The following is a 12,455-nucleotide window of genomic DNA, read 5'->3' on the forward strand; positions in this document are numbered from 1 at the left end:
CGGCGGTCAAAGGTTACCCCGGCCCGTCCGAACTTTTTTATACACCCCCGTTCTGCAGATGCTATTCTTGTACAATTTGTTTTCGAGCTTCTTGAGGAATCAGTAATCATGGCGAAAGCTGCAGTCCTTGCGGCGGAGCTGTCAATTCTGAAAGCCGTCACATTTCGTCTTTCGACAATTCCAACGTCTCAGCTTCCGCAACAGATTCCTGCAATAGCAGCATCTCTGGCCAATTGCAAAACGCTGCTTTCATCGACTCAATCTTCTTCCTCCAAAGCTTCTTCGGAGTCTTCGCTGGCAATTCATAAGTATCGTACTTTCTTGTCGACTCTTCTCCAAGATCGTACAGTTCACGGACGATGGGCGGCTATTGTTCTGGTCAAAGCTACGATTGAAGCCGGCGGTTGGGAAACCCTTAGCAAGAGCTTACCCTGGGTACGAGGGCTTCTTGGTATACTCAACCGTCCAGATCCACCGTCTAGCAAGAAGCTGTGTGTTATAACATTGACGCGCATATTTGTTCTTACTCGCGATCATCAAACCATGAAGAGAGAAATAACAACACCCTCCCTTCCGTCGTTTATCCAAGCCTGTATGCAAATCGCTTCTTCCAAAACTACCGGTGCTGGTCTTTTGCAACTCATTCTGGAGAGCTTCAATCAATTGCTTCCATGGCACCCAACCCTTTTCCGGACATATGTGAAACAGATCCAACAGCTCATTCGACCATTGATCGCTCCTACACCATCTAACAAGCTCGGCGCGGAACAACAACAAAGGAGCGTCTCAGAGAGCTCATCTGTAGTATGCGAGGCTGCCCGGCAGCTGTTCTGTCAGCTCCCATCTTGTGCGCAGAAGGGTGGCGGCAGTGAAGAGTGGGCCAAAAATGTCAATGACACCGTGTTGAGCCTGCATCGGACTGCCGATCAAGTCCTCAGATCCGTCATCGAAGATTGGACATCATCTGGTCGTTCTGGTCCCTCCGTCGGACAGCCCATCAGCGGCGAAGTACAGGAGCTGGAGCAAGATGCGCTTGCATTACCCTTGTGGACTGGACTTCATGCTGGAAGCGAACGAATTGTCGGGCTTTTAAGACTGCTGAAGCAGTCACTCATGACGCCAACTCCGGCGCCTGTGAGCGTTCGCCTCAGCACTATCATCGATCTAATCACGCGGTTCTTGTCACTCACAGTGCCCAATGTCGCGGGATCCAAAAATGGGCTGAACGCCGTACGAGTGAACAATCAAGTTAGCAAAGAAGAACGTGACATTCTTTGGTCGATCCTACCGAACATACACGTCGCGACTGTCGAAGTTCTGCTAGCTTTGGTTGAAAGATTCGGTGCGATTAGTTCAGCGCTCGACTCTGTCTTACTGGACCAGCTCGTTTGGGTGTTTGGTGCTGAAAAGGTCAACACAGAGATACGGACCGTGGTCTACTCGATGTCCGCTCGGCTTCTCAGAGCCTCTGGTGTTACCCTGCCCAAATCTTCGGTGGACTCGCTTACCACTCTTATACGATCATGCTGTATCGATATTCTCCCCACGGAGATTTCTCTGGGTTCGCAACAGGCTTCGAATACCCAAGGGAAAGCCAGTACAGGAGCCCAGTCAGCAAATGCTGAAACATACTCCAATTCATCTACCAATACCAAAGATGCACTCAAAAATTACCGGAGTCTTCGACAAGCCGCTTGCGATCTTCTACCGGTTCTACTAACATCTATCCGCGCGGAGTTCCTGTCGCATTCCACGAGAACGCTTCTAGACCGAACGGCCATACTCTCGCAGCACAAGGATGCCATGATTGCCAGTACCCTCAACCCTCTCCCGGGCAAGAAATTCGGCAAACCAGGCGCAAGCATTCTACCACTCGTAGCTCGATCATACGCCGCGGACGGCAATGTGGAAACCCTTCTACGACCCAGGATGCCAGTGATTCGAGTCGGCTCTCAAAACTCAGAGGATGATGATGGTGATGAAGAGATGGAGGACTCGTCCGTGGAAAACGAAGAAATAGAAGGCGAGCGTTTTGTCGGCGAAGAGCTGGACGCTTTGTTGGGCACGGCGGCAGAGGCGACGGAGACTGTAACGGCTGTTCCAGATGTAGCATCTACCGAATCCCAAGCCCTTTCGCCCAAACCATCCACGCCCAATGCCATCAATGAGGATAAACAGGTCACTAGTTCACTTGGCACAAGTGGAAGCAAACGACCGCCAAACGAGAACGGTGTTTCCTCGCCTACAAAGCGACTCAAGATAGAGACAGAAGAGGAGATCATCGCGCCTCTCCCTGTCATGATTCCGGTAACTGTCGCTGCCAGTTCAGGCGGAGTCACAGAAGCTCCGCTTGTAGCTCCCGCCCAAATTCAAACAACTCAGCAACAGCCTAGCGTCTCAAACGCTGCGGAAGAGGAATCCGACGGTGATGATGATTTCGGTGAGCTAGTTCTCGGACAGGACAGCGATGATGAGTCGGATTAGAGTTCGCCGAAATTGTAAAACCATATTTGATACCATATATACAAATCTAATCCAGTAATTTATCATATCCTTCTACTTAGACTTCCAGAGCCAAGACGTCGTCATTAATCGTGTTATTTCGTGAAGACGAACGGTCCATCCTGAGCCATTCAGTTTGACCTATTCCTATTGTAACCCCTTCTCATTGCATACACGTCAACAACAGCCTTCCACAGTTGCACTAAAGCATTCTGGAATCTTCCTCGTAGAATCAAACCGCTGTTGAAAGTTCAACAGACCAGACTTGAGTATCTCATTCGATGCAGTGAGCCTTCTCGATCGATCGTCATTTTGTCGGATAAGTCCGTGGAGCTTGTCGACCCTGTGCTTCTTTCTGAGAAGCATGCAGTTGAGCTCGAAGACTGTTCTCTCGATTTCTAGAGCCTCATGGAAGGTGGTATCGCATTTCGAGGCCTGGTTGGCGAGTTCGCGCGATAGTTGGGAGATTTGGTGCTTGAGACCTGTGATGTATTGTGTGTCGCTGACTGTGTTTCCTGATTCTCCGATATGAACAAACTCATCTAGCCTAGTTGTATCGGAAGTGTCGTCTGCTCGTAACGAATTGATACTGTGCAGTGGCGTAATGCTGTTGTCCCTTTCGACCTCTAACTGCATTCGTCCATCACCGGACTCTCTCACATTCAAAGTGTTTTCCAACAGCGTATGGCAGCCACTGTTCTTCATAGACCCAGTCGCAATAGTTGCACTGGCCTGCTTTGTGATGCTGTTCGATCGTGCGTGTCTTGGGTGTGATCTTTCTGGAGAGCTCGGCGGCGACAATCGTTTGTAGTGTGCTTGTATAGAATCCTCACGCCGTATTTCCCAGCCTTCTTTGCATGGAGAGAGTTCTCCTTTGGAAATCGAGCCTGACTTCATCTCTGGTTGAATTCGCGTACTTCCAATGTAAAAAGTAAGAACAAGAAAATAAAAGCCCGAACGACTTGACTGCCAGCAGTGTGAAAGGAAGCAAAATGAGAAACCCCACCGTTGAAAAAGTCCAGCATTGTAGCCAAATATCTGGGCTAAATGGATGATTTGAACGGGTTCGACATTGGTGGCGCCAGAATCGCGATACTGATGTTCTCGCGCAGCTCGCGTTTCAAGGGCGGAAGTCGACTGAGTACAACGGCGCAACACTCAGGTGATAAATTCCCATATATCGACTGACACCGCAATTGTCCGTTGATTTATCTCATACATGCAATAAAGTCTGAGTTGATGTTCACTTCAGCATCGAACGTCATTTCTGTTGCAATAGAAGTTATTATAAAGTCGACACCTATGTAGTATCAAGATTATAATCTGATCTTTAATTTATACTGCGGTTGTAGCCCGCAATTATTCGTTCAATTGCGCACATTATATTTGTACGAATCGAAAGGCTGGATACCAAACTGCTCTTAGTTTTATACACTCAAAACAACTTTCACGCTGGTCTTATTTGTGTTCTTGGTTGTTAATTGGCTGCGAAACTTGGATGTAGATCACTTTGGACTTAAGCGGATGAAGACGTAACGCGAGTCAGTCTACGATTCGTTCCATTGTCAGAAATGGCAATGTTTCCCATGTACGCTTTGAAAATCAAAATATGGATTGGATCCTCAATGGTAGCCCAGCTTAATGACTGGATATCACTAGAATCATTATTCTTTGTGAAGCGTTCAGAGGTTCGAAATGCTTTCATTCAGCGTGAAACTATGCAACTGTAGTGTAGATGTAAATTATATTAGGAGGACTTAAGCGCGACAATGAACAAAAATGCTCATTATTGTAGATTCGAGTCAGCAATAAAGATGTTCAACAAATGTCCAAGTATCTTGCTTGAATGGTATGGTAGCGAAAAGAGTATGGGGGCCAAATAGCCGCACTTCGTCAAGTCAGAACCCAGCACCTGTCTTGCAGTGAACAAACTACGATATTGTACCGATTGACTATCATCATGAGTAATGCCAACCTGTTGATCCATCGGATAAGATTCAAGGAAATGATCCGCTTGGCCTAAGTATTCGCGAGTACATAAAATTAGGTACCAATCGTGCCTAAGTAGATTAGTAGAAGCTGAAAAGAAAAGAGAGCGCTAATGCACTGACCCCGGATTAGACTCCCCCTTTGACATTTCTCCTTCGCTTCCTCACACAATCAACATCGCGCAATCGAATAACAGCTCCAATCAGGGTTGCAGAAAACAGCCAGTCATTTTAGTTCCTGTCTAACGGCTCACGGTACATGAACACGAGGCTGTCGCTATTCCTAGAGATCCCTGACAGGCACATTGTCGTGCAGTATGGGCAAAGAATGCGGTGGATACGAATGAACCGGTGAATCACGATCGCGTCCTTCAGCCACAAGATGCGCCTTATGCCGGGATACATGGACATATGGACATGTACAACAGGGTCAATGTGAGCCGACTCTTTGGGCTTTAAATGTAAGGCTGCCATCATGCCAACGGCCAGAGAAAAATTATCACTCCATTATTCTTTTCGTTCAGCCATTGTAGTCCTCAACAATGTGGTCTCTTGCTACCTCTTTAGCCACAGTTGGCTCCCTGTTGTCAGTTGCTGATGCCATATCTCGCGTGACCTCATCCATCGAGGAAAACGGATCGCAATACTTGGGGTTCAACGGCACGATATCAGCCAAAACAACCTATCCATCATCCGGATCTTGCGACGAGACCTTCGGTCCTTTCGCGAAATCATATTTCTATGTTGGATTGAATCCACCATGGGACAGCAATCCCTTCTTCTTTGAGCTGTACCATCTCGCTTCTGAAGGCAGCGGTGGCCCTGTCACCTTCACGAAGGACGACGTGTACAACCTCGACTTCGGCTCCTCAGGATACGTCTGCTATAGCGAGGGCAAACCCTGTGGCTACTTTGAGACCGTCTGGTACTACCAGTCCGAGATTCTCCTCGACTTGACGAAAGCCGCCGTTAAGAAGACGAAGGTCGGCAACGAAGATGGTTACGAAATATCAGGTGACCAAAAGACCTATCTCAAGAACGAGACAGAGAGACAATCGCTCAACAGAGTCGATGTTGACAGCGAATGCGGTCAGTTCAATTGGAACTACGACTTCTCCATATGGTACGTCTACACCCCCAGACCATTTCCAATTGCTCTCCAAGTTAACATCTGTATCTAGGAACGAGACCTCAACATGGTCCTACACCTTCTCCTTCTCCAACACCACCGCTACTGGCTCCATCAAAACCACTCTCGGCGAAAACTCCATGGAGATCACGTACACGGGCGAGCGCATGACCAACGCAACCGAGCACCCCAACATCGAGCTCGTCTCCACCGACGACTCGAAGCCGCAGTTCCGCTTCAGCAACGACAGCGACATCCACTTCAAGAATTCTACCCATGGAGAGTGGCTGGTGTCGGCGGAGGAGTTCCCCGCCGAGTCGTCGAGCTCGAGCAGGGCGGGCTTCGCGGCGCCGACTTCGACGACCAGGAGAGGCGGCGCGACGGGAACGGGAACGGCGGGCGTGACTAGTCCTACTGGCACTGGCGCGGCGGAGGTGTTGAAGGCGTCGAGTGGTATCATTGCGCCGCTGCTTATGTTGGGTGGGTTCTTTGCTTTGTAGAGATCTTTAATGGGTAATGTAGGGGAGAGCATGGGAGGTGTATTTATTAGCATGAACCATAGTTCTACTCTTTAATGTACATTGCACCGCGCCATTTCATGTCATTTGTTTCTGAATTCTATTATGAGATAAAAATAAGAGAGATATCATACTACAGAACGTCATCATTCCTACCTCTCAAAATGGCCTGACGCCGAAGAGATAAGTTCGTCATTATATACAACAAGGGTAGTCATCAAATTTCCCAAGCACTTCATCATCCATCATCCCTCAACCCCTCTACTTCGCACAGCACGATCCCTCCTTCTCATTCTTCTCCCCAAACGCCAACTTGCTCAACTTATCCACCAACGCACCGCCCTGCCTCACGCCGCTAGGCACGCTGCAGTAGCTAGGCGGCACATCGAGGCACGGGTTCCTCGTGAAGAAGTTCCTAGGGCGCAGGAGGAGCGACATGGGCTCTGCGGGCATGACGGGGAAGTCCTCGGGGGACGGGAAGTGCGTGATGCCGAATGTGTGCCAGAGGACGACGTCGGTGTTGGCGATGTTGGCTTGCGGGTTGGCGGCGATCCAGGCGGGGAGACCGGCGGAGGGCTCGCCGGAGGTTTGCGGCACGTGGCGGCCGGCTGGGTGGATCTGGGAGTCGTCGTCTGGGGAAAATTAGTATCTATGTGAGGAACTTTGAAGATTGGGAGTATGGGACTTACATTGTGTGACGTGCACGGCGTGGCGGGCGAATCCAGCACGCTTCCAGACGAGACCGCCCTCCTTGGGGAGAAGCTCGGGGACCTCTCTGCTGACGAGCTTGTAGGAGACGGGCTTCTTGCTGTAGGGGTTGAGTTTGCTCTCGTTGCACATTTCCCATGTTCGGCTGAAGGAGCCGTCGTAGTTGGATTTGGACTGCTCGGCGGTCTCGAACCTAGTCTTCTTCGCGTAGAAGGCGTTTCCGTACTTGTTTTCTGCGCTGCCGACCTCGCCGGCACCGCGGGCGGCGTCAACCATGTAGACGGTGTTGTTGGGACCGTCGATGTTGGGGTCAACGCGCAGACAGAAGAGATGCTGGTGGTTGTGTGCGTTGACGCCTGGGTAGACTTCTGTTCCCCAGCCCTTGAGGTCCTCGCCCTCGTTCATGGCGAACGTGTTTAAGATACCAGTGAGCTTGATCTCGAGCTGGATGGCGCCGTCCTGGTGGAAGATCCAGTACACGCAGTACTCATAGTTGGCGGCAGTGAAGATCTGCGAGATGATCAACTTGCGGGCGCGAGTGACGGTCACGCTCTCGTCGCGGAAGTCGGTGTGCTTGAAGAGGATACCGGCGTCTTCCTCGTGGATGCAGATGGCGTTCTTGATGGTTTGAGCGGCACCGGCGCGGTTCACGAATGCGGCGTCCATGTAGTGAATGGCGCCCTTGCAGTCGCAGCCCAAGCTGAGGGAGTTGGTCATGTAGCCACCTCCGTACTCGCCCAAATCGAAGGCGTGCTTCCTCTGATGCGGGTGGTCTGGGTTTCCGTAGGGAACGACCATCTCAGCGAGGGAAAGTCGCCAGAAAGTTGGTCGCTCGTTGCCCTTGTCGTTGAACGTGATGTTGGAGAGAACAATACCCTCGCGGTAGTTAAATCCGATGTGGACTTTCCAGTTTTGCCAGCTAAGCGTTCGTCCGTCCATTTTGAATGAGACACCCTCCGGTTGTGTGATGTTGATGGGCTTCAAATCTGTGCGGAAACCGCCCTCGGCTTCAATCGCTGCGGCATGGTAGTTGTTTGGAGGGGCCTTGTTAAGAGGTCGTCGGACAGGGGGGACGTCAATGTGAATGACCTCCTGGGTATCGGCGTTGAAGATGGGGGTGAAATCGAGTGGGTAGGAGTATTGGCTGTCGTCGACGTGGGGACGGTAGTACATGAGAGCTTGCTGCAATCTGACGTTGTTTCCGAAGCGCTCGTCGTAGCCAATGGTCCAAGCTAGTGTGTGTTAGGATGGAATCTGAACATTTTGGGGTTTCTCCTGGCATTGAACTCACGATCACAGTAGACCTTGTGCATATCCTCTGGTGGAATTCCGATGATTCCGCATTGCTCGATGACTTTGGGGTCTTTTCGAACAAGGCTCTCCACAATCTGGAGATCTTCCATGGTGATCTATTCAATGTTAGCTAATTCGCTACAATTTCATGAAATTGAGTAATTGGATCATACCAATGGCTGAACACCAGGTGTGTACTCCCAGCTCAGGAGCTTGCCTTCTGTCAGATCAACGATTCCATCGTAGACCTTGCTTCCCTTTCCAATAGCAACGACATCAGCGACTCGGTTAGGTCTTGGGGTGTTCTTTGGATCCTCGACCCATTTTGTCAACACTGCCTTGCGAGGCTCCCATAGTGTGACTGCGTTGAAGTAGACATTGCTGTGCTCTTTGCGAATAATGGCAACAGCTTGCTCAATCTCCGATGCAGAGAGAGGGTCAAGTGGGTGAGGCGGATCTCCCAAGCCAGTGACATGAGCAGCAGCCTGCTTTAGACGATCCAAAGCCATTGTGAATATATTATGAAGCGATTGGGGGGAGAGGAATGTGTAAAGTGAAGCTTGATGATTTCAAACTTGGAGGGGGACAAGAGGGGTGTTATAACAGTCTTGGGGAAATGCTCCAGATTCAACGCGACGCGACTTTGACATAAAAAATAGTTCTAAAGTTGTACAGTATACAGGGCAATCAGCAGTGACCATTCCTACTGTGGAATAAAGAGGAGAGATTCCACAGTAGGCCCTCATCCTCCCAATGCCTCCCAATGCCTCCATCCATAGTCGTGTGTCAGAAGTTATTTTGTTATCAATGATAAGAAGGATACAGAGTACAAATTGGGTTTAGCGCCAGATTGGACCTCGAACCTTTCCCCGCTTTCACCCTCGTGGATTCAGAGGCTTTACCCTTTTGGGCATTGTATTCTTCCTGTTCACTCCTACAACTAATAACCAGTACTACAAGTAATTACTACGAGTATATACGAGTAGGTATACTAGTTAACGGATATACTGCTCTCATACTCGAACCATCTATCTCCACAATAATCTTCGCTCCCATTGTCCATTCTTAGGCCATCGGTAGGACCTCGTGCAGCAGCGGGCCTGTATTCCCGCCACCGCCTACAATCGAGGCTCTTGTCTGTCTATCGGACACTCATGCCGAAAGATTGATCACACAGCCCAAACCTATTTTGCAAGGTCCTTCCGGTATATACAGATATGGTAAAGTTGAATCTGTTGCCTCAATAGCCGCATGAACCATTGAGCTTGGTAGAAACCATTTCTAATCCCATTGCCAAAAAGCCGTTGCTCGTACCTCGTAGATAGATGCCACACCCCAGGCGAGATTGATTATCTACGAAGCGAATATAGCTAGTCGGGCCGACCCAATCAGAACTCAGGTTCCATTCCCTTACCCGACATGGCAGACCGCCCAATTCCTATGACAATTCGAATATCTAATAATGCATAAGTACAAATGTACAAGAGGGCATATGATCCTGTTTACGTAGCAATAAGTATGATCTCGGGATCTTGTATCATTCCTTATAGTTCAGATCCACCATCGATTGCTATTGTTTTGCCTAATTGAGAAAATCCCGGATTCCTCCACTTCCTACACAACAATTGCAGATATGACCTTATAATTTCTACTATTGCCATGCCGTACTTACTATACGTTCATGAAGAGCATCTTTTTACCTAGACATTCTCCCACGAGGTTGCGGGCACATGGGCTCATGAAGTTGGTCGTACAAGGTCCATGTGTGTAACTTTGTGACGTCTTTCCTCCCCACGCGATAGTCTGAAGCTCGGGTCCGCATCCGATCAGCACTGCGAGAGCTTCAACGACATTGCGAAAGTCCATCCTACTTTCCCCTCACCACCTGCATACCTACCGCAGCCATGTCATGACCAGGTCAGACTTTGCTCCTGATCACAGATCCTCGTTACTCGAGGCACATCCTTCAGCGAAGGATGTGAGCACCCTCCCCGTCCCATTCTCCGCGACGATGCCCCGCGCCTTGCCGCCAATCGAGGGCAAGAGAGATCCGCAGACCATTATTTCCCCCTCTGTCATAGAGAGTGTAGCGGGATTCAGTGCTGGAGTGGTATCATGCCTTACGGTACACCCACTAGATTTACTGAAAAACAGATTGCAACGTGCGTACAGTCTACTCATCCGCGCATATCCGCATACTAACTCTACTATAGTCAACACAGTCTCCGCATCGCGACCTGGTGATTCTTTCCGAATTTTGCGCCATGTAATACGTGACGAAGGTGGTGCTCGAGCGCTGTACAGAGGACTATGGCCGAACCTGCTTGGAAACTCGCTGGGCTGGGGACTGTATTTCTTCTTCTACCGGAACATCAAGGATGTGTTCCAGGCGCGGCGGGGACATGGAAACCAGCTATCATCGGCTGAATTCTTTTCCTCTGCCACCATAGCAGGTACGATTTTCTGTCTGGGATATGGTTATGGCGCATACTGAACGTTTTCCTAGGCCTCCTAACCGGAGCTTGCACGAATCCGATTTGGGTCGTGAAAACCCGCATGCTCGAGCGCGGCGCTAACCATCCGGAGGCATATAAGAGTCTGTGGTACGGGATGAAGCACGTATACCGAACGCGGGGTCTCAAGGGGTTGTGGGCCGGCTTTATCCCATCCACGCTCGGCGTCGCGCACGGCGCCGTGCAATTCGCCATATACGAGAAAATGAAGCATTCGCGGGGCGACGCTGTTGGAGGACAGAAGAACTTGAGCAATTTGGATTATATCTACATGAGTGGGAGCTCGAAACTGCTCGCGGGCGCAATCACGTATCCTTACCAGCCGATCCGAGCTCGTATGCAGCAATACGACGCTGCGAATAGATACTCTGGACTTGTGGATGTCGTGAGGAAAACATGGCAGAATGAGGGCTTTCTTGCATTTTACAAAGGGTAAGGGAATACTACTTACTGAGTTGAAGAGCTTGAACTGACAGTTTCCGCAGAGTTGTGCCAAATACCCTACGAGTTATTCCGACTACGGTCGTCACGTTTGTCGTTTACGAGAACACGAAGATATACCTACCGCAACTCTTTTTAGACGAGGAGATGGCTCATGAAGAGGATTGAGCAATCTATGGCCCAGAACGTTGTATCCTCCAACGGAAGAACTTATTCGAGCTTACCAACGATCGTATGAAGTCATACCACCTTCTGATAGCTACTGAAGCAAGGCCGAATTCATGCACATAGATTCTAAAATAATATCATTGTATCAATTGCACCAGTCCTCTTCTAAAAATGTTGTCACATGCTTTGGCGCCGCATTTGTTTTCCCTGCTTGATGATCGTATAACCCAGATGATACACCGCCGACCCAGAATTAGACAACCTTGCCAACAAACATGACATTTCATTGATATCATATTCGTTTACCAGTTGGATTTGGATCCCTTTCATGGACACACACCGCTTCTTCACACGAAACCTGAAAACATCCAAACATCGAACTACGATCGTGAGGGCACTTCCGTGACTTAAAGTGAATACCTGATTAGTACGCGAAAATTGCTTGTCGATGCGAAGGTTTCTCTGCCTAGCTGCAGGTTGTGTTATGTCTGGACTGAATCATGTGTTACTGGCTACTCAGGCCCTTGTATTACAGTTTATATCTTGATCATGTATAAAACAGTGCTTTTGAAAACTTGTAGATCCTATAGGTGTATGCCTCAATTGGTAGCCTAAGGGATCTGCTATTATATCGTTAAGTGATGCCTTACACTTCTTCCTTGTCATGAATACAGGTATAAAATATAGATGGAAATAAGAGAGACTAAGACTATATAGACAGTGCAGTCATAAAAACGCGTCGAGGTGATAGATTACACAGACAAACGCGTCCTTTAAATAGGTGAGTGTTGTTCACGCATGCGCTTCTTCTTGAAATTCCCCATCTGTTGACCAACCTTTGTTCCGCGTACTTAGGTTCCCTCCGCTCTTCTTGTATGCTATCGATGAAACAAAAGAAAATCCTAGTTCTCACTATTTATGTTCAACTCTGTCTGAACTTGCATGAAAATTCCTCACGCCTTGCACTCAATTTCTGCGTTTCCGCCAAGGTACCAGTTCTCCAGCTTTCACTGACAGCACCTTCCACCACTCAAATTGGCCCAAACATCCTTCCTGTTTCGTTTTGCTCCAACGCTTTCTCAATCATCCTCCCCTCACTTCCTCACTACCTCACTTCCTCACTACCTCACTTCCTCACTACCTCACTTCCTCACTACCTCACTTCCTCACTACTCCCTTACTACTGACTCACTGC

At 49.1% G+C, this 12,455-nt stretch overlaps 5 protein-coding genes across 5 annotated transcripts; 3 read left to right on the plus strand and 2 right to left on the minus strand.

The window, feature by feature from the left end:
• The first annotated feature begins 78 nt into the window (after nucleotides 1-78).
• BU24DRAFT_425160 (uncharacterized protein) lies at nucleotides 79-2,538 on the plus strand. The gene has a single exon (XM_033528670.1). The coding sequence runs from the start codon at nucleotides 109-111 to the stop codon at nucleotides 2,482-2,484; it is 2,376 nt and encodes a 791-aa protein (XP_033380854.1). The 5' UTR covers nucleotides 79-108; the 3' UTR covers nucleotides 2,485-2,538.
• Nucleotides 2,229-3,594, minus strand: BU24DRAFT_425161 (uncharacterized protein). Its single transcript, XM_033528671.1, has one exon. The coding sequence runs from the start codon at nucleotides 3,397-3,399 to the stop codon at nucleotides 2,680-2,682; it is 720 nt and encodes a 239-aa protein (XP_033380855.1). The 5' UTR covers nucleotides 3,400-3,594; the 3' UTR covers nucleotides 2,229-2,679.
• A 1,058-nt stretch (nucleotides 3,595-4,652) lies between these two features.
• BU24DRAFT_494510 (uncharacterized protein) lies at nucleotides 4,653-6,260 on the plus strand. Its single transcript, XM_033534057.1, has 2 exons — nucleotides 4,653-5,613; nucleotides 5,672-6,260. Exons 1-2 carry the CDS (start codon nucleotides 5,033-5,035, stop codon nucleotides 6,117-6,119), a joined length of 1,029 nt encoding a protein of 342 aa, XP_033380856.1. The 5' UTR covers nucleotides 4,653-5,032; the 3' UTR covers nucleotides 6,120-6,260.
• Nucleotides 6,261-6,285: 25 nt separating this feature from the next.
• On the minus strand, nucleotides 6,286-8,736 carry BU24DRAFT_253330 (uncharacterized protein). The gene is made up of 4 exons (XM_033522420.1): nucleotides 8,312-8,736; nucleotides 8,137-8,254; nucleotides 6,827-8,077; nucleotides 6,286-6,769 (listed from the first exon to the last, which is right to left on the minus strand). Exons 1-4 carry the CDS (start codon nucleotides 8,645-8,647, stop codon nucleotides 6,399-6,401), a joined length of 2,076 nt encoding a protein of 691 aa, XP_033380857.1. The 5' UTR covers nucleotides 8,648-8,736; the 3' UTR covers nucleotides 6,286-6,398.
• A 1,413-nt stretch (nucleotides 8,737-10,149) lies between these two features.
• On the plus strand, nucleotides 10,150-11,260 carry BU24DRAFT_352001 (mitochondrial folate carrier protein-like protein Flx1; the record flags this gene model as incomplete). Its single annotated transcript, XM_033523712.1, has 4 exons — nucleotides 10,150-10,300; nucleotides 10,352-10,591; nucleotides 10,645-11,083; nucleotides 11,137-11,260. 4 exons carry the CDS (start codon nucleotides 10,150-10,152, stop codon nucleotides 11,258-11,260), a joined length of 954 nt encoding a protein of 317 aa, XP_033380858.1.
• Nucleotides 11,261-12,455: the final 1,195 nt, after the last annotated feature.

The sequence above is a fragment of the Aaosphaeria arxii genome (assembly GCF_010015735.1).
Source record: "Aaosphaeria arxii CBS 175.79 unplaced genomic scaffold BU24scaffold_7, whole genome shotgun sequence".
Lineage (NCBI taxonomy): Eukaryota > Fungi > Ascomycota > Dothideomycetes > Pleosporales > Aaosphaeria > Aaosphaeria arxii.